This window comes from Staurois parvus, unplaced genomic scaffold (assembly GCF_062004578.1).
Source record: "Staurois parvus isolate SC_StPar_1 unplaced genomic scaffold, SC_StPar_1.0 ptg000140l, whole genome shotgun sequence".
Classification (NCBI taxonomy): domain Eukaryota; kingdom Metazoa; phylum Chordata; class Amphibia; order Anura; family Ranidae; genus Staurois; species Staurois parvus.
In genome coordinates this window covers 2,625,865-2,648,009 of record NW_028317936.1, presented here as the reverse complement: position 1 = coordinate 2,648,009, position 22,145 = coordinate 2,625,865, and the positions used below count along the sequence as shown (strand labels likewise).

Here is a 22,145-nt window from a genome sequence, read left to right as displayed (position 1 = left end):
CACCAAGCTAAGGTGTAAAAATAAAACATTAAGAAAATCATTTACTTGCAAATTGTAAATCCCATCAATTCTGGGCTAATCAAGGTTGTCAGCCACCCATGCAGTCTAATTTAGGATGACGGTAAAGCCTGTTAAGAAAATACATCTCCATAAAAATTATGCATTTTTTTTTCTCTTCGTTAGCCGATTAACTAATGACAGTGTTCTTGGCACATGGTCATCTGATTCATATTTGAATGTGCATTTAATAGAGCCTCCCAGATGGGCTGATGTTCTAAATGAGTAGAGAATGTTCATTTAGCTTAAAGTGACTCTTGGGAAAAGGAAAAAAAATTCTGGTTAAAGAAGAACCAAAAGTGCATCAGATCTTCACTCGAAGAGCTATGTTGATGGAAGACTCTTCAGGATTCAGCACACATCCAAGAGTGTTGATCGCCTGATTGTTGCACAACGTAGTTCCACCAGCCAAAGGATATATAATATGACACAAGAGCAGGGGCGGACTGACATTTTGGAAACTCGGACACTGCCCGAGGGCCCGGGGTCAGTAGGGGGCCCCATGAGATGCCCCTGGTACCTTTTTCATAGGCTTTTTTGAGTTTGGGCAAGGACACAGGGGCCCTATGATCCCCTATTGCCCGGGGGGCCCCATGAGTTGTCAGTCCGCCCCTGCACAAGAGTCTTCAGAATTCAGCTGAAAAGTCTTCAGGATTCAGCACACATCCAAAAAATGTTGAATCCCTGGCTGCTGCACAGTGTCGTTCCACCAGCGAAAAGACACTAGTGACATAACTACCAAATGGTGGAACCAAAACATGCAATGCGGAATCGGGTATGTGATGTGACTGAAGAGTCTTCAGCAGCCGGAACACCTCCAAGAGTGTTGAATACTTGGCTCTTGCACAATGTCGTTCCACCAGCCAAAGGATTGTAGTGACATAACTACCAACTGGTGGAACCACAATATGCAATGGGGAATAAGGTATATAAAATGACACAAGAGTCTTCAGGATTCAGCACACATCTAAGAGTGTTGAATGCCTGGCTGTTGCAGAATGTTGTTTCACCAGCGAAAAGACACTAGTGGTATAGCTACCAAATGGTGGAACCAAAACTTGCAATGGGGAATCGGGTATGGGATGTGCCTGAAGAGTCTTCAGAATCTGGCACACCTCCAAGAGTGTTGAATACCTGACTCTTGCACAATGTCGTTTCACCAGTCAAAGGATAGTAGTGGCATAGCTACCAACTGGTGGAACTACAACGTGCAACGGGGAATAAGGTATATAATATGACTCAAGAGTCTTCAGAATTCGGGAAACATCCAAGATTGTTGAATGTCTGGCTGTTCTGCAACAGAGCTGGAGGATGGCATTGGCATAGCTACCAACTGGTGGAACAAAAATGTGCAACGGGGAATCAGGTATTTGATGGGACTGAACAATCTTCAGAATCTGGCACACTTTCGATAGTGATGAATGCCATGCCCGTTCTGCCAGCAAGAATTGGCATAGCTACCAATGGTGGAACAACAGTGTGCAACGTGGAATTGGATATATGTTACTCTCGAAAATGTGTTGGATTCTGAAGATTCTTCAGCCGGTGTAGCTCTTTCAAAAAGCAGAGATCGAAAGGCATAGGCCATCAGACAGTTAAGTTACACCTCTTCTCTTTTTTTCATGAGGGAGTCCCTTTAGTGTAACATGCAAAGCTATGGGCACTAGGAGGCCAGATTCAGACCTAAATGATATACCACATGCACGTTATGTTGCATCATATCTCAGGGACAGGAATTTAAAGGAAATTGCTGTGATAGCAAAACAGACAGCAGTTAAAACTTCGATGTGCAAAGACCTTCACCCCAGAAAAACAAACTCCTTGCATCTCATTTTTTATATATATATATATATATATATATATATATATATATATATATATTTGTTTTTATATATATATATATATATATATATATATATTTAATTTTATTGTTTTATATATATATATATATATATATATATATATATATATATTTTTACATTTTTTTTTTCTCTAATTGAAGTGCTTTTGACTTTTTTGTGCCGCAGACCAGCACTTCCTCCTGTCTTGTCTAGACAAGTATGGCATGCATAAAGGGTTCTGGCCAACCTTCAGGACCCACTAGAGACCTTTGATACATATACACACACATACAGGGATTTTCCCTTCACACATGGGCCAACCTAGTGTAGTGACAATTTAAGGTCGTGCAGGACCACTTCCTCAGCAGTGTCACCACTTGGTCATGTGTCGGAAGAAGTGGTCCTGCGTGGCCTCAAAACACTGCTACTCTATGCTGTGATGTGATCACTCCAACCAAAAAACTTCTGGATGCTATTTTTGAAGATCCTTGGTGTGCTGGCACCATATTCCTTAACCCTGTATCAATACCAGTACCCATTCCGTGGTCGATGCAGCATCCACTTATCTTTTTAGCAATTTCCAGAAATGTGTACATTGGGAATATTTCATTGTACTTTCAAAGATGGCTGTCCCATTGAGGAAGGAGGGGAGGGTTGAGGTCAACGTTAAAGGGATTAAGTTCCTCTTTAAGGTAGAATATTGAGCAATCAAATTATTATTATTATTATATTATTATTATACAGTATTTATATAGCGCCAAAGGGTATGCTCAGCGCTGTACAGTAGCAAGGGGGACATAGGGAGACAAGACAGTAACAATACACTACACGAGGGGTTCGAGGGCCCTGCTCTTTCGAGCTTACAATTTAGAAGGGAGGGGAAGGTGGCACAGGAGGAGATGGCTGTGGGGGATGGAGTGGTGGGTGGAGTGGAGGAGGTTAGTTGTTAGGTGAGGTCGGGTGTTAGGTGAGATTGGGGTAGGCTTCCCTGAAGAGGAGGGTTTTCAGGGTGTGCCTGAAGGTGAGGAGGGTAGGTGACAGTCTGATGGATTGGGGTAGGGAGTTCCAGAGGATGGGGGAAGTCCTGGAGAAGTCCTGCAATTGGGCGTGGGAGGAGGAGACCAGGGAGCTAGAGAGCAGGAGGTCCTGTGAGGAGCGGAGGGCACGGGTAGGGTAGTATCTGGGTATCAGGTCAGTTATGTAGTTTGGGGCGGCATTGTGAATGGCCTTGTAGGTCAGGGTTAGCAGTTTTACCTTGATGCGTTGGGCAATTGGGAGCCAATGAAGGGATTGGCAGAGGGGGAGGCAGATGTGGAGCGCTTGGTGAGGTGGATGAGTCTGGCCGCTGAGTTTAGGATCGACTAGAGTGGGGATAGCATTCGTTTGGGTAGGCCAGTGAGAAGGGAATTGCAATAGTCCAGGCGTGAGATGATGAGGGAGTGTACGAGTTGTTTGGTGGTGTCTGGGGTGAGGAATGTGCGTATCTTGGAGATGTTGCGGAGGTGGAGCCTGCAAGATCTAGATAGCAGTTGGATGTGGGGTAGGAAGGAGAGGTGGGAGTCCAGGGTGACACCCAGGACTTTGGCGTGTGGGGTGAGAGAGATGGTGGTGTTGTTAGTAGTGATGGAGAGGATGGGGGGGGGGGCACGAGGTGGAGGGAAGACCAGGAGCTCGGTTTTGGATAGGTTAAGTTTGAGGAAATGGAGCGACATCCAGTATGATATGTCGTTTAGGAGGTGGGCGATGCAGGCAGAGAGTGAGGGGGTGAGGTGGGGGGTGGAGAGGTATCATACTAATTATCCATTAGGATGTTATCTATCCAATGCACCTTTTCATTTAAAAGTAACAGGCCTTGATATAGGGGGACGTTTTGAACCCCAAAACGTTATTTGTATGATACAAGAATCTGAATTAAAAAGTCTGAACTTTATATTATGTAGAGAAATCGCTTCTCTCTCAACCAGCCACCATAACCTGTGTATGAGGATCAACTTCATCCTTCGTGCCTCCGTCAAGAAACCTTGCCTTTGACGCGTTTTGCCCCACATGCTGGGGCTTAGGACTATGCATCAGGGGTTGTGGTTTCTTGGCGGAGCCATTTAGGCTGAAGCCGATCCTCATACACAGGTTATAGTGGCTGTTTGGGAGAGCAGCGTTTTCTCTACCTACTGCACACAACGCTCTGGATGGGCATACCGACAGCCTGCAACTCTTCACCTGCAGATCATTGGAATGGAATCCTTGGCTTTAAGCAGCATTCCAAGCCTAGTCTAAGGTCGCAATCTAGACTTTATATGTTCTGCTTCTGGCACTTTCCTTCTTACACGCTCAACACCTTACACCCTACTCAAGTAAAGTACTGGCCTTCAGCCACCACTCTTGGAGAACTGTTTAGGGGCAATAATTACTATTATGCTGGGAATTATGTAGCTTAAGACATGACCAAACATACCTACTGCCTCAAGAGACCCACAATCCCTCATATATACAGTAAATATATCTCACATATGTTTCAGAAGGTAAAAAACGACGTTCCAACCCTTCCATGTTGGAGTTCTATGGGTAGAGTTATATTTGACTGGTATGGGAACCCTCAGCTCAAGTCTGTCATTAGAAATACCTGTTAAGACACATGAGCCTAAAGCTTTTTTTTCCTCCATCAGCCCCGAGGGAATGCAGTCCATTGTTAATATAACAGTTAAATACAGGTTATCTAAAGAATCCCAGAACCCGTTTTATCAGCTCGTAATCTGCTGCAACAGATGGTATGACCGCAGTTCTTGCAGGTGTTCCCTGGAATTAATATTTCCTTTTGTTTGGAAGCTCAAAAAAAAAAACAGTTCACAATTATTTAAAATTTCCTTTGATTCTGACAAAAATAGACATATTTCCAGCATGGAGCACTTTCGTTGATGAGATTAAACCGAATAGTCTACAAACAAGTCGAGAAATATGAAAAAAAAAGTCTGTTTGATGTTGTTTCCAATGATTTGCCTATTGTGGCTTCAATGTTTTCACAATTCTGTTTTATAACAATTTTTTTTCTCCTGTAGAAAATTGTGGAAAAGAAAATTTATGCAAAGAGAAAGGAGACACATCAAAAAAAGTAACTGAGAGGAACATTTTTTGAAGAAGAATACAACCATGGGGTATCCCATAAATGTTTTTGCCTGCCTCTTATTAATGCTGAGTTCTCAGGTGAACGGTGGACTTATAAGGAAAGTGATCCGGCAAAAAAGAGAAAGCGGATTCAATGTCACCTTACCCGAAGACAGTCAACCCGTAGTCTTTAACCATGTTTACAACATTAAAGTCCCAATGGGCTCTCTGTGTTCTGTAGATCTGGACCCGGAAAGTACATCTGAAAATGAGGTCAAGCCACAGACAGAGCTTGGCAAAAACTATCAAGAGGCCACCTTAAAGGAAGGAAATCAGATTGTTTTTACGCACCGTATTAACATCCCAAGAAGGGCGTGTGGATGTGCAGCTGCCCCAGATATTAAAGACCTTCTGAGCAGATTAGAGGAACTTGAAAATGTGGTGTCAGCACTCCGAGAACAATGCACTTCGGGAGCTGGGTGCTGTTCTGGTTCTCAGACTGCTCAAGGTAAGAATATTCTGTATGTACCTATTGTACATGAACTTGTTGGCCTTTCTATTGCAAGACCATGCTCGTTAATATGGAGTTGGCCCCTTTTTGTGGCTATAGCAGCCTCTACTCTTCTGTGAAGGCTTTCCACAAGAATTTGCAATGTGTCTGAATTTATGCCCATTCAGCCAAAAGAATATTGATGAGGTCAAGTATTGATGTTGGATGAGAAGGACTGGCTCATAATCAGTATTCTAATTCATCCCAAAGGTGTTCAGTAGGGTTGAATGCAGGGCTCTGTGCAGGACATTCGAGTTCCTACACCCATCAACATATATGAACTTAATGGTCATCCAATTCCAAAACAATGGCCACTGATATGGAGTTGTCCCCTTTCCTCCAAAAACCCCATTAAAATGGAGTTTCCCCACTTTTTGCCTACGTAAAGGGGTATTTATGGAGCATCAAGGTTTAAAACCATAGGGCTACACCTTTGTACAACACAAAGTCCAATTAAAGTCCAGTGTGGAGTCCAAAGAAAACACTCCTATGGTCTGCTTCAAACTTGCTATCCAAAAGTTAGAAGTGAACTCCAGGAACAGAATGCAAGCAGAGAAAGCGAAGCGCCATCTAAGTGCAATCTAATTGGTGGTTTGCGGCACTTAGATGGCACTTCCTTTTTTCTGCCCACTTTGTGCCTATAACATCTTCTACTCTTCTGGGAAGGTTTTTCCACAAAATTTGGCAGGGTGTCTGTAGGAATTTATGAGGTCAGGTACAGATGTTGGATAAGAAGACCTGGCTCACCATCGGTGTTCCAATTGATCCCAAAAGTGTTCAGTAGAGTTGAGGTCAAAGCTCTGAGCTTGTTGAATATCCCGTTTTAAAACCATGGCCATTATTAGGGAGATGCCCTTCTTTGTGGCTGTAAACTCCTCATCTCTTCTAGGAAGACTTTCCACAAGAAGAGGAGATTAAGGGGGAATATGATCAATATGTATAAATACATCAGTGGTTCATATAGTGAACTTGGTGTAGAGCTATTCACCCTGAGGTCATCACAGGGGACAAGGGGGCACTCTACGTCTGGAGGAAAAGAAATGTAATTTCCAAACACGGAAAGGTTTCTTCAAAGTGAGAGCTGTGAAAATGTGGAATAGACTCCCTCAAGAGTTGGTTCTGGCCAGCTCGGTGGATTGTTTTAAAAAAGGCCTGGATGCTTTCTGAGATTTTGTAGGGTGTCTGTGGGAATTTATGTCTATTTGCAGGAACTGATGTTGGATATGAAGACCTGGCTCATAATTGGCCTTCCAGTTCATCCCAAAGGTGTTCAGTAGGGTCAGGGCTCTGTGTAGGACACTAGAGTTCCTCCACACCAGACTGGTCAAACCATGTCTTTACCGAGCTGGCTTTGCACAAAGGGAGGAAGTGATGCTGGAAAAGAAAAGGGTCTTCACCAATCTGTTACCACAAGGTTGCAAGAGTGCAATCCTCCGAAATGTCTTTGCATGAAGTAGTATTAACAGTACCCTTCACTGGAAGCGCCTTAATAATTATAATACCGTGTTGTGTCCACAAACCCTTGGTTTTATAGTGTGTGCATTAATATAAAGTGTATGTATGGTTTGAATAGCCTAAACTTTATTGATTCAGCAGAAATGATAACACTCCACCTGCTTTGTGTTTCTGAAGCATTTTTCCCCTACTAGGGCCTAATCTTAGAGTCTAGGAGGACTCTAAGACTAGATAACTGCTTAATGCTGGCACATCTGTATCCATATATGTCTGAGATTGGTGGGCCACATTATTTAAGTAAGTCATCTCCGTATAGCCTTATCGCATATGGATGTGTTCTTTATAGTCTCCATGGGGACACTGCCTAGTGTTGTCTCACGTAGCAGACTACCTAGCATTGGATCTTTCTTTGTTGAGTTTTACAATTTGCTGTCTAGCTTAACCCATTGGCTTGTTTGATTTCCATGTGCCATGTTTGATGGTTTGGTACTACCGTATCCCACATGGAAGAAAAATATTTTTTATATATTGACATATATTTGAAATACTACAATTTCGGCCGTAATATATACGTATATATACAGTATATACGTATATATATACATGTATATATACATATATACACACGTGTATATATACGTATATATATGTATATATATACACGTATATATACATATATACACGTATATATACGTGTATATATACGTATATATATGTATATATACATATATACATTTTAATTTATATACTGTTTGTTGAAATTTTTTTTTTATATATTACAAAATATATGAAAAATATTTTTGAAAATATATATTTTTAAAATATATTTTTCTGATTTTTTTTTTAACATATAAAAAAGTCAGTTTTAACATATGTTTTTACATATATCTGTAAATGCGTTCCAAAAATGTAGATTATCGTATATACTGGAGTATAAGCCGACCCGAATATAAGCCGAGGTACCTAATTTTACCACAAAAAACTGGGAAAAACTATTGACTCGAGTATAAGCCGAGGGTATCAGTGGGAGGAATAGTGCCCCATCATTGGTGTCAGTGGGAGGAATAGTGCCCCATCATTGGTGTCAGTGGGAGGAATAGTGCCCCATCATTGGTGTCAGTGGGAGGAATAGTGCCCCATCATTGGTGTCAGTGGGAGGAATAGTGCCCCATCATTGGTATCAGTGGGAGGAATAGTGCCCCATCATTGGTATCAGTGGGAGGAATAGTGCCCCATCACTGGTGTCAGTGGGAGGAATAGTGCCCCATCATTGGTGTCAGTGGGAGGAATAGTGTCCCATCATTGGTGTCAGTGGGAGGAATAGTGTCCCATCATTGGTGTCAGTGGGAGGAATAGTGTCCCATCATTGGTATCAGTGGAAGGAATATTGTCCCATCATTGGTGTCAGTGGGAGGAATAGTGCCCCATCACTGGTGTCAGTGGGAGGAATAGTGCCCCATCATTGGTGTCAGTGGGAGGAATAGTGTCCCATCATTGGTGTCAGTGGGAGGAATAGTGTCCCATCATTGGTGTCAGTGGGAGGAATAGTGTCCCATCATTGGTATCAGTGGAAGGAATATTGTCCCATCATTGGTGTCAGTGGGAGGAATAGTGCCCCATCATTGGTATCAGTGGGAGGAATAGTGCCCCATCATTGATATCAGTGGGAGGAATAGTGCCCCATCATTGGTGTCAGTGGGAGGAATAGTGTCCCATCATTGGTGTCAGTGGGAGGAATAGTGTCCCATCATTGGTATCAGTGGAAGGAATAGTGCTCCATCATTGGTATCAGTGGAAGGAATAGTGCCCCATCATTGGTGTCAGTGGGAGGAATAGTGCCCCATCATTGGTGTCAGTGGGAGGAATAGTGCCCCATCATTGGTGTCAGTGGGAGGAATAGTGCCCCATCATTGGTATCACTGGGAGGAATAGTGCCCCATCGTTGGTGTCAGTGGGAGGAATAATGCCCCATCGTTGGTGTCAGTGGGAGGAATAATGCCCCATCATTAGTGTCAGTGGGAGGAATAGTGCCCCATCATTGGTGTCAGTGGGAGGAATAGTGCCCCATCATTGGTGTCAGTGGGAGGAATAGTGCCCTATCGGTGTCAGTGGGAGGAATAATGCCCCATCATTAGTATCAGTGACACCAATGATGCGGCACTATTCCTCCCACTGACACCAATGACACTTGCTGACCCCTGTTGCAGTATGGTGCTGCTGCAGCCAGCATATGTGGTTGCAGCAGCACCTCTGCACTGCACACTTACCGGCTTTTCCCTCACTCGATTTTCGCGGGTCCGCTCGGCTCCGCCTCCTCGCCCATGATTGGCCGCCTGTGTACCTTTCCTGAGCTACAGTTCTGGCGGCCAATCACCGGTGAGGAGGCGGAGCCAAGCGGCAGGAGTGAGGGAGTGGCCGGAGTGACGGAAGGAGCAGCGCTTCCTGGATGGATCATCGTGGGAGCCAGGTAAGAGACAGCAGCCCTCTGCCCACCCCTGTACGCGCCCCCCTTGACAGAGCCTCGCGCCCCCCCTGCAGACGTTGACTCGAGTATAAGCCGAGGGGGGCGTTTTTCAGCACAAAAAATGTGCTGAAAAACTCGGCTTATACTCGAGTATATACGGTAAATGCATTTTTAAAGACATTCAGTATATATTTGAAAATGTATTTAAAAAAAATATTTTTAATATATTTTGTAATATATAAAAAAAAGCATTTCAATATATATATATATATATATATATATATATATATTTTTTTTTTTTTTTTTTCAAATATATTGAATACGACATACGGAATACAGTATTTCAAATATGTGTCAATGTATTTGGGAAGAATATTTTTCAAATATATTTAAAATATATTTGTCTTCCATGTGGGATATACTGCCGTACTTCCTTGCTTTGATTTTTGGCTCCTCTTTGACCTCACCCTTGGCCTGTCCTTCAGGTATTTTCACCGGTGGTACTTAAAGCTGAACTCCACAAAAAAAAAACAACTTAAAGTTGTGCAGCTCTGTATTAATTACATAGGTTCTTCAGCCCCCCCCCAAAAAAAAATAAAATAAGATAAGATAAAAGTCAGCAGCTATAAATAATGCTGCAGGGAGCCAGCGTCATCCTCACCCGGGCCGGTTCTTTGCCGGTTTTCAGGTCCCTGGCACCTACATGCTAACTATGGGAAGCCACCTGTGACTCTTTGAAGCTTCACAGCCAGCCCCCAATTGTTCATGTGCAAACCACGCTGTGCCCTGTGAATGGTCCCATGAGGCTGTGGGCAGAGATGGGAGGGGCAAACTTCCACTCAGATTGCCTTGGCAATCCAGACGGAAGTAGGAGCGGATACCTGAGAAAACAGCTAGGCCCATTATTCACAGCTAACTCTAAAATGATGATGCCTTTTCAAGCACCCCCTTATAGAAAATACAGGGTACCAAAATTTGTTGCTGTTTCACTGGTGCACACAATTTTAAGCCTTGACATGTTGGGTATCTATTAACTCGGCGTAACCTCATCTTTTATATTTTACCAAAAAAGTAGGTAATATATTATGTTTACTTGCAAAATTGAATTTAATGTTTTTTTACTAAAAGTGTGCTTTATTATTGTGTGCCATAAAAATTGGAACTACCTCTGTTTTATTCTCTACTGTGTCTGCTTTCAGAAAGTATATCATGTTTGGAGGGTTTATGTAATCTTCAAGCCTGAAATTTTTTTTTTTTTAAACATTTGTGCACAAAAATGGAAATTTAATGCTTTAACTATGGCTCTAATTATTTAATTATTGAAATGATTTAAAAAAATTGCACCCATAAAGCTTTTCTTTTTAAAAACGCCCCTAAACATGCCCTAACTTGTTTTAATTTAATTTATTTTATTTATTTAATTTATTTAATTTATTTTAGCCACGAATATTAGTAAAACTCCAAACTTACAGCATTTAATTATTGGCTAACGCGGTATAAGACTCGCTGCTACAGAAAAAAAAACAAAGAAAACACCCCATAATTAAAAAATTGCTGAGCATCCTGCATCCTTTCATAATGTGGAGTTGTCGTAATAGGAAAAAAGAGAAGGGGCTATCCCTCCACATTGTAAAGTCATATAATTACATGTCTGGGAGGGTTTTTTTTTTTTTTTTTACTTCCCAGTAAAAGTCTCGAAAGCAACCACAAAGGATGGAAAACACGTGTCAGCTAATAATATCGTTCACCGAGCTACAAGGAACTGAAAATGGATTTAAAATGGATGTTTTCATGAAATGAGACACATTTTATAAAATAAAAAGATTCAAAAACTTGTAGACATCTAAATGGTTATTACAAAGTGGTGATATTGTGAAACTTTTTGGGTTTCCATAATTTTTTTTCCATATAAATATGAAATTGAGGATAAAAATACCTTATTGACTTTGTAAAAAGCACATTTGTTGGTTGAGCTATATAATTGAGATAGATCGTTTTTGTTAATATCTCTCTCTTTGTATATATATATATATATATATAAAAAATTAATAATAAACATAATAAATGATTATAAAATATATATATATATATATATATATATATATATATATATATATATATATGGGAAATGCGTATTTGATCCCCTGCTGATGTTGAATGTTTGCCCACTCACAAAGAAATGATCGGTCTAAATATCGAATGTTCGGTGTATTGTAACACTGAGAGACAGAATAGCAACAACAAATTCAGCAGAAATGCATGTCTAACAAATGATGACTGATCTGCATGTTCATGAGGGAAATACAGTTGTGGCCAAAATTATTCAACCCCCAATGCTGTAAAGGGGTTTAGGGACTATAGTGTACATTTGGAATTGTATTCAGAATCAAATCCTACAAGGACGTTGTAACTACCCAAATGCAACTAAAATGACATCAATTGTTTATGTAATACAGTAGTAAATGGTTCTTATGTGGTTTCTTCATTGCCACAATTATTCAACCCCTTAAAGACTACCACTCTGAAGAACAGAGGTTCATACAGGTGCTTTCCATCAGGTATTGAAAACACCTGTGGATGTCACCGAGCAGCAATCAAGCATAATAAGCACCAATTAGGCAGCTTTAAAATGACTGTGATACTCAGCTCCTTCTAGACATTTACTGGTGTGGTTACAAACATGGTGAAGGCAAGAGAATGGTCCAGGAAGACAAGAGAAGAGGTGATTTCTCTTCACAGGAAGGGCAATGGCTATAAGAAGATTGCAAAGATGTTAAACATACCAAGAGACACCTTAGGAAGCATCATTCGCAAATTCAAGGCAAAGGGCACTGTTGAAACGCTACCTGGTCGTGGCAGAAAGAAGATGCTGACTTCGACTGCTGTGCGCTACCTGAAGCGTAGAGTGGAGAGAAGTCCCCGTGTGACTGCTGAGGAACTGAGAAAAGATTTGTCAGATGTGGGTACAAAAGTTTCAGCCCAGACAATAAGACGCACACTGCGTAATGAAGGCCTCCGTGCCAGAACTCCCAGGCGTACCCCCTTGCTGTCTCCAAAGAATAAGAAGAGTCGACTGCAGTATGCCAAAAGCCATGTGGACAAACCACAAAAGTTGTGGGATAGTGTTCTGTGGACTGATGAAACAAAATTAGAACTGTTTGGGCCCATGGATCAACGCTATGTTTGGAGGAGGAAGAACAAGGCCTATGATGAAAAGAACACCTTGCCTACTGTGAAGCATGGTGGAGGGTCAATCATGCTTTGGGGCTGTTTTGCTTCTGCAGGTACAGGGAAGCTTCAGCGTGTGCAAGGTACCATGAATTCTCTTCAGTACCAGGAGATATTGGATGGAAACGTGATGCAGTCCGTCACACACCTGAGGCTTGGGAGACGTTGGACCTTTCAACAGGACAATGATCCCAAGCATACCTCCAAGTCCACTAGAGCATGGTTGCAGAGGAAAGGCTGGAACATTTTGGAGTGGCCATCGCAGTCACCAGACTTAAATCCGATTGAGAACCTCTGGTGGGACTTAAAGAAAGCAGTTGCAGTGCGCAAGCCTAAGAATGTGACTGAACTGGAGGCCTTTGCCCATGAAGAATGGGCGAAGATACCCGTAGATCGCTGCAAGACACTTGTGTCAAGCTATGCTTCACGTTTAAAAGCTGTTATAACTGTAAAAGGATGCTGTACTAAGTACTAAGATTGAATGTCACTTGGGGGTTGAATAAAACTGATAATGCTGTGAGCACAGAAAAGACATTTGTGGTTATTTCATTATAACTGTTATGTTATATTTGTCTGACCTACAAGTGCCTCTTTAATGTAAATGTAAGCAAGATGACTGAATGATCAAAAGCAATGTCAAACTGGCCAAAACACTCAATTTCAGTGGGGGTTGAATAATTTTGGCCACAACTGTAAGTGTTTGATCCCCTTCACAACACATGATTTGGTACTTGGTGGCAAATCCCTTGTTGGCAATCACAGAGGTCAGACGTTTCCTGTAGTTGGCCACCAGGTTTGTACACATCTCAGGATGGATTTTGGCCCACTCCTCTTGGCAGATCCTCTCCAAGTCATTAAGGTTTGATGGCTGATGTTTGGCAACTCGAACTTTCAGCTCCCTCTACAGATTTTCAATCAGATTAAGGTCTGGAGACTGGCTAGGCCACACCAGGACCTTAATGTGCTTCTTCTTGAGTCACTCCTTTGTTGCCTTGGCTTTGTGTTTTGGGTCATTGTCATGCTGGAACACCCATCCACGACCCATTTTCAATGCCCTGGCTGAGGGAAGAAGGTTCTCACCCAACATTTGACAGTACATTGCCCCATCCATCGTCCCTTTGATGCAGTGCGGTTGTCCTGTCCCCTTAGCAGAAAAACACCCCAAAGCAGAATGTTTCCACCACCATGTTTGACAGTTGGGATGGTGTTTTTGGGGTCATATGCAGCAATCCTCCTCCTCCAAACAGTTGAGTTGATGCCAACGAGCTTGATTTTGGTCTCATCTGACCACACACTTCCAACCAGTCCTCTGCATCATTCAGATGTTCAGTGACAGACTTCAGACGGGCCTGGACATGTGCTTTCTTGAGCAGAGGGACCTTTGCGGGCACTGCAAGATTTCAATCCTTGTTGGCATAGTGTGTTACCAAATGTTTTCTTGGTGACTGTGGTCCCAGCTGCCTGGAGATCATTGACAAGATCCACATGTGTTCTGGGATGATTTCTCACTGTTCTCATGATCATTGACACTCCACGAGGTGAGATCTTGCATGGTGCTCCAGACCTAGGGAGACTGACACTTGTTTTGTGTTTCTTCCATTTGCGAATGATTGCACCAACGGTTGTCACCTTCTCACCAAGCTGCTTGGCCATAGTTTGGTAGCCCAGTCCAGCCTTGTGTAGGTCTACAATCTTGTCCCTGACATCCTTGGACAGCTCTTTGGTCTTTGCCATGGTGGACAGTTTGGAATCTGATTGTTTGATTGCTCCTGTGGACAGGTGTCTTTTATACAGGTAACAAAATGAGATTAGCAGCACTCCCTTTAAGAGATTACTTCTAATCTCAGCTTGTTACCTGTATGAAAGACACCTGGTAGCCAGAAATCCTGCTGAATGATAGGGGATCAAATACTTATTTCCCTCATGAACATGGAAATCAGTCATCATTAGTTAGACATGAATTTCTGCTGAATTTGTTGTTGCTATTCTGTCTCTCTGTGTTACAATACACCGAACATTCAATTTTTAGACCGATCATTTCTTTGTGAGTGGGCAAACATTCAATATCAGCAGGGGATCAAATACACATTTCCTTCACTATATATATATATATATATATATATATATATATATATATACAGTATATAGAACCCATTATGAAAAATAATGAATGAATAATAATAAATAATGACGAATAATTGCAATAATAAATAATATGGATGTATAATAAATCTCTCTCCCTCTCTATCTATCTATCTATCTATCTATCTATCTATCTATATATATATATATGAATAAATATGTAAAAATATAAAGCCCATTACAAATAAGGGGGTAAGGAGGAATTGTATCACCTCCTTACTGTTTACTTGAACCCCATGATCCCGTGGCACAACACACGGTTGCAGGGTGTTTGTGGATCACCCGCCGAAAGCAACAAGAGGTATAATTCTCACTGTTGCTGCAATTGTTGCAGTTGTATTGTAAGGGACCGCCTGGCGGTACCACTAGCACTCCACTGAATAGGCGTCCCCAGCGCACGGAATCTAAGTCCCAGGGTGCTTGTTCACCAGGGCCCCTGATGGTGGGGATGGACTTGGAGCCCCCCGAGACCAGGTCGTGGCTACTGGGTGCGTCCCGCAGTGGTAGTGGTATGCGCCAAGGGCTCCCGCGGGGAAGAGTCTGATGTGAGGAGGTCAGAAGACCCCACTGCAAGGGATGGATGAGCAAGGTCAGACGGGCCGGGTCGGTAACAGAGAGGACGGCAAGGTACAAGGCAGCGGGCATAGAATGGTCGGGTCACACGCCAGGTCAGCAACAGCAGGTCAAATCCAATCAGGGGCATTCAAGAGAGAGGTCAGGCAAAGCAAGGGTCAGGATAGGAGAAAACAGCAAGGTCAGGTACAATCCGGGTCACAACTTACAATTCACAGGTTCACAGGTTCACAGGATGCAGGGAAGACCAGAAGGCACTGAATGACAGCTCAGGGCCATTTAAATATCCCGCCCTGCGCTGCCATTGGTGCCCAGCGGGCGGCCGCGGCTTCTACTGCGCATGCGCGAACTCGAACGCCGCGGCCGGCCCGGACCTAGTGCCCGTGTCCCTGCACAGGGCGGTGCACTGCGCCTGCGCCGGGACCATCGCGGCGGGGATCGGAGAGATCCCTGACATGTATTTGTTGCCTGATTTTTGTACAGCAATTTATTTTCAAGATAAAATACACTAAAATGAATTTTAGTGCAAACAAACACAATTTTATACCCAGTGTTTTGGTAAATAACAAAAGATTGGGTTACATCGAGTAAATAGATACCCAACATGTCAAGCCTTAAATTTACACACACCTGTGAAATAAAAAAAAAACAAACTACAAAAGCCCAAATTCTTCATAGGTGTCCATAGGTGTTGCTTGAAAAGACTTTAGAGAGGTAATCAGCTTAGAGTTACTGTAACTATGAATTATGGCCCCAAAATGATTGCTCTCACTCCGACGTTCATCGAGATACGACCGATGTGTTGCACAATTCATATTTACATACACATGTATGCTCTACGTTCCATGTTTTTTTAATTTATATAATTTTTTTTTTACGTTTATAATATTTTGTATTTTTTATTTAACTTTATTGCTATCACAAGAAGCTAACAATCCTCCTAGGTGATAGCATTGGGCAGGTTACAGGTTCTCTTTATAGAGATATCAACAGTCTATTAGAAAGTCAGCTGCAGCAAATCCAGCATAACACAAGGGAGCCAACAACCCCCCTATGTGATAGCATTGGGCAGGTGACAGGTCCTCTTTATGGACACATCAAAGGTCTATTCGGGATCAGCTGCAGCTAATCAAGCATATCACAAGGGGGAAACAAGCCCCCTAAATGATAGCGTTGGGCAGGTGACAGGTTCCCTTTATGGAGACATCAAAGGTCTATTAGGGGTCAGTCAAAGCTAATCAAGCATATTACAAGAGGACAAGCCCTCTATATGATAGCATTGGGCAGGTGACAGGTCCTCTTTTTGGAGACATCAAGGGGTTTATTTACTAAAGCTGGAGAGTCCAAAATCAGACTCCCTTCTGCATAGAAACCAATCAGCTTCTAACCTCAGCTTGTTCAATGAAGCTTTGGCAATGAAACCTGGAAGCTGATTGGTTTCTATGCAGAAGGGAGTCTGATTTTGGACTCTCCAGCTTTAGTAAATAAACCCCCAAGAGTCTATTAGAGGGTCAGCTGCAGCAAATCCAGCATAACACAAGGGAGCCAACAATTCCCCTATGTCAGTGGTGGCGAACCCGTGGCACGCGTGCCACAGCCGGCACGCCGAGCCTTATCTGTGGGCACGCCAGGAGAATCCAGCGGCGCGCTGTCTTCCCGGCTGTAGTGTGCGTGACAGCCGGGTCCCAAGTGCGCATGCACAAGAAGCAGTGCTCCTTGTGAATGGTAAGGCGGTACCTGGGACACATGACAGATCCCAGAAGCCGCCGGACCAATCACAAAGCGCAGCGCTTCTCGCGCATGCGCACTGGGCATCCGGCTGTCCGACGAGCGCCCACACTACAGAAGCCGGGAAGACAGCGCGCGGCTGGATCGAGGAACAGGTAAGATAAAAAAAAAAAACTCTGCGGAAGTAAGAGCGGGTACCTGTCAAATTCAGGTACCCGCTCCCCCTCCCTCCCCAAAGGTCAGCAGTCATCCCTGTGCTGTGTCCCCAGTCTCTGGTCATCCCTGTGCTGTGTCCCCAGTCTCTGGTCATCCCTGTGCTGTGTCCCCAGTCTCTGGTCATCCCTGTGCTGTGTCCCCAGTCTCTGGTCATCCCTGTGCTGTGTCCCCAGTCTCTGGTCATCTCCTGTACTGTGTCCGCAGTCTCTGGTCATCCCTGTGCTGTGTCCCCAGTCTCTGGTCATCCCTGTGCTGTGTCCCCAGTCTCTGGTCTTCCCTGTGCTGTGTCCCCAGTCTCTGGTCATCCCTGTGCTGTGTCCCCAGTCTCTGGTCATCCCTGTGCTGTGTCCCCAGTCTCTGGTCATCCCTGTGCTGTGTCCCCAGTCTCTGGTCATCCCTGTGCTGTGTCCCCAGTCTCTGGTCATCCCTGTGCTGTGTCCCCAGTCTCTGGTCATCCCTGTGCTGTGTCCCCAGTCTCTGGTCATCCCTGTGCTGTGTCCCCAGTCTCTGGTCATCCCTGTGCTGTGTCCCCAGTCTCTGGTCATCCCTGTGCTGTGTCCCCAGTCTCTGGTCATCTCCTGTGCTGTGTCCCCAGTCTCTGGTCATCTCCTGTGCTGTGTCCCCAGTCTCTGGTCATCCCTGTGCTGTGTCCGCAGTCTCTGGTCATCCCTGTGCTGTGTCCCCAGTCTCTGGTCATCCCTGTGCTGTGTCCCCAGTCTCTGGTCATCCCTGTGCTGTGTCCCCAGTCTCTGGTCATCCCTGTGCTGTGTCCCCAGTCTCTGGTCATCCCTGTGCTGTGTCCCCAGTCTCTGGTCATCTCCTGTGCTGTGTCCCCAGTCTCTGGTCATCTCCTGTGCTGTGTCCCCAGTCTCTGGTCATCCCTGTGCTGTGTCCGCAGTCTCTGGTCATCCCTGTGCTGTGTCCGCAGTCTCTGGTCATCCCTGTGCTGTGTCCGCAGTCTCTGGTCATCCCTGTGCTGTGTCCGCAGTCTCTGGTCATCCCTGTGCTGTGTCCGCAGTCTCTGGTCATCCCTGTGCTGTGTCCGCAGTCTCTGGTCATCCCTGTGCTGTGTCCGCAGTCTCTGGTCATCCCTGTACTGTGTCCGCAGTCTCTGGTCATCTCCTGTACTGTGTCCGCAGTCTCTGGTCATCCCTGTACTGTCCGCAGTTCTGGTCATCCCTGTACTGTGTCCATAGTCTCTGGTCATCCCTGTACTGTTAATTAGTTTGCACTACTGTACGAGTTGTTTTTTCTAAACCAAAAGCTCGATATTCAGGTTTCATTGCAGTGTTGGCACTTTGAAAGAAATAAGTTGGTTTTGGGTTGCAGTTTGGGCACTCGGGCTCAAAAAGGTTCGCCATCACTGCCCTATGTGATAGCATTGGGCAGGTGACAGGTCCTCTTGATGGAGACATCAAGGGTCTATTAGGGATCAGCTGCAGCTAATCAAGCATATCACAAGGAGGACAACAAGCCCCCTAAATGATAGCATTGGGCAAGTGACAGGTCCTCTTTATGGAGACATCAAAGGTCTATTAGGAGGTCAGCTGCAGCTAATCAAGCATATCCCAGGGGTCTAACAAGCCCCTATGTGATAGCATCGGGCAGGTGACAGGTCCTCTTGATGGAGACATCAAAGGTCTATTAGGGGTCAGCCAAAGCTAATCAAGTATATTACAAGGGGGGACAACAAGCCCCTATGTGAAAGCACTGGGCGGGTGACAGGTTCTCTTAATGGAGACATCAAGATATAAATCCAGCATAACACAAAGGAGACAACAAGGCTCCTGTGTAATAGAATTGGGCAAATGACAGGGCTATCGGGCTCCTTATGTTAAAGCATTGGGCAAATGACAGGTCCTCTTTATGGAGACATCAAGGGTCTATTAGGAGGTCAGCTTCAGCTAATCAAGCATATCACAAGGAGGCAACAAGCCCCCTATATGATAGCATTGGGCAGGTGACAGGTCCTCTTGATGGAGACATCAAGGGTCAATTAGGAGGTCAGCTGCAGCTAATCAAGCATATCACAAGGGGGCAACAAGCCCCCTATATGATAGCATTGGGCAAGTGACAGGTCCTCTTTCTAGAGACATCAAGAGCCTGTCAGCTGCAGCTAATCAAGCATTTCTCTAGGGTATAACAATTCCCCATATGTGATAGCATTGGGCAGGTGAGACTTCAAAGCTTCAATAGCCGGTCAGCTGCTAATGAAGCACAGATCACGCTTGATTAGCAGCATCCTTGGCTACAGTAGCTGAAGAATGGCCGCTGTCAACAGATAAAGCCCTGGTTGGGAGACAGGTCCTCTAGATGGAGACATCAATGGTCTATTAGGAGGTCAGCTGCAGCTAATCCAGCATATCCCAGGGGTCTAACAAGCCCCCTATGTGATAGCATTGGGCAAGTGACAGGTCCTCATTATAGAGCCATCAAGAGTCTATTCGAGGTCCGCTGCAGCTAATCAAGCATTTCTCGGGGGGTATAAAAATTCCCCATATGTGATAGCATTGGGCAGGTGAGACATCAAGGCTTCAATAGCGGGTCAGCTGCTAATCAAGCACAGATCATGCTTGATTAGCAGCATCCTTGGTTACAGTAGCTGAAGAATGGCCGCTGTCAACAGATAAAGCCCTGATTGGGAGACAGGTCCACTTGTTGGAGACATCAATGGTCTATTAGGAGGTCAGCTGCAGCTAATCCAGCATATCCCAAGGGTCTAACAAGCCCTCTATGTGATAGCATTGGGCAAGTGACAGATCCTCATTATAGAGCCATCAAGAGTCTATTCAAGGTCCGCTGCAGCTAATCAAGCATTTCTCTAGGGTAGAAAAATTCCCCATATGTGATAGAATTGGGCAGGTGAAACATCAAGGCTTCAATAGCAGGTCAGCTGCTAATCAAGCACAGATCACGCTTGATTAGCAGCATCCTTGGCTACAGTAGCTGAAGAATGGCCGCTGTCAACAGATAAAGCCCTGGTTGGGAGACAGGTCCTCTGGTTGGAGACATCAATGGTCTATTAGGAGGTCAGCTGCAGCTAATCCAGCATATCCCAGGGGTCTAACAAGCCCCCTATGTGATAGCATTGGGCAAGTGACATGTCCTCTTTATAGAGACATCAAGGCCTATTAGAAGTCAACTGCAGCTAATCCAGCATTTATCGGGGGGTATAAAAATTCCCCATATGTGATAGCATTGGTCAAGTGACAGGTCCTCTTTATAGAGACATCAAAAGTCTATTAGAGGTCAGCTGCAGCTAATCAAGCATTTATCGGGGGGTATAAAAATGTGTCATATGTGATAGCATTAGGCAGTTGACAGGTCCTCTTTAAAGAGACATCAAGGCTTCAATAGCAGGTCAGCTGCTAATCAAGCACAGATCCGCTTGATTAGTAGCACCCTTGGCCACAGTAGCTGAAGAATGGCCTCTGTCAACAGATAAAGTCCTGGTTGGGAGTCAAAGGAAGAGTCAACCACTAAGCCCCGTGTCCAAACCTGAGAACATGCTCCCCCTGTATTCCTACAAATCCATATCAGAGCAGAGATATGCACCTAATGCCTCTACCAGCCCCGAATAGTTGCAGCACAGCGACTTGGCCCCTTCATTCTCAGCACGGGTTATTCCTCAAATTCATCATGGAGGGAATATGTGACAGAAGCTTTACACCGTATTCAGCCGCCACCAGGCCCTCCGTATTAATAGCATGTTCAGTGGGAGATGGTGGAATGCCTTTTTTGGCCTGAGTGTAGAAGTAATGGCCGTTGACGGAGCCATGCCAGGAATTCAGGTGGGGAGCTGCGACTGCTTTCTGGTTTTGTAAAGCTTGGTCTCATGCAAATACTATATTAAAGCTGAACTCCATGCCAAGTGCTCAATACACAACTGAAATACATAAAAGGGAGTCGTACTATGTGCCGAAGAACTGGAATTTATATCCATCTAGTCATGAGAGTTAGGTCTGCAGCAAACTTACATGCTCCATTACCGCAAAGCCCATTAACCTATGTAACGTGGGTTTTGTGGTGCTATTAGTTTTGAATAGCACCTGTGTAGGCAGGCTTCCCTCTGTCCAGTAGGTGGCGTTGTGCCATTCAACAGTGGGAGTGTTGTCTATACAGGGGATTTTTCCCTTCCTGGACTCCATTTGCGTCTCAAAGGTAGCAGCTGACTGATTGGATGCTGCAACTTCTGGTGACCTCTGACAGCCATCTTTGGGTACCCGTGTCGTTCAGGCACCCTCCCTGTCCCTGGTGGGTCAGGGACAGGGAGGGTGGCTAGAGCAGGGAGAGGTTCCTGGAGAGTACAAACCAGGGGCGGACTGACCATTTGGAAACTCAGGCACTGCCCGAGGGCCCGGGGTCAGTAGAGGGCCCCATGAGATGCCCCTGGTACCTTTTTCATAGGCTTTTTTGAGTTTGGGCAAGGACACAGGGGCCCCATGATCCCCTATTGCCCAGAGGCCGCATAAGTTGTCAGTTCGCCCCTTGTACAAACAGCTTAGGAACAACATTGTAACAAACAACAATGTGTTGTGGTGGAATGCGATGCCAAAAACGATGCAAGTCCATTCTTTGGAGATGTTTTGGTGCTTTGCCGGCTCGTTCATTAGAAAGAGCTTTCCAATGCAACGGGTGTTAATGCATGAAAAGCATACTTTAAAACGTGTATAGAGAGGTGCGTGTTTTCCTCTATCCAGTAGGTGGCGCTGTGCTGTTATACAGAGGGAGTGGTGTCCATGGAGCAGGGGTGTCCAAACTATGGCCCTCCAGCTGTTGATGTACTACAAGT

General features: G+C 44.5%; 1 protein-coding gene across 5 annotated transcripts in view; it reads left to right on the top strand.

Moving 5' to 3' along the window:
* The window catches only part of TNC (tenascin C), a 253,590-nt gene that overhangs the window by 72,539 nt on the left and 158,906 nt on the right, over window positions 1–22,145 (top strand). For all 5 annotated transcript variants that reach the window (XM_089673551.1, XM_089673552.1, XM_089673553.1 and 2 more), the window contains exon 2: window positions 4,952–5,505. In XM_089673551.1, coding sequence (XP_089529677.1) covers window positions 5,043–5,505 — 463 coding nt within the window. In that variant the 5' untranslated portion in view covers window positions 4,952–5,042. The remainder of the gene's footprint in view (window positions 1–4,951; window positions 5,506–22,145) is intronic.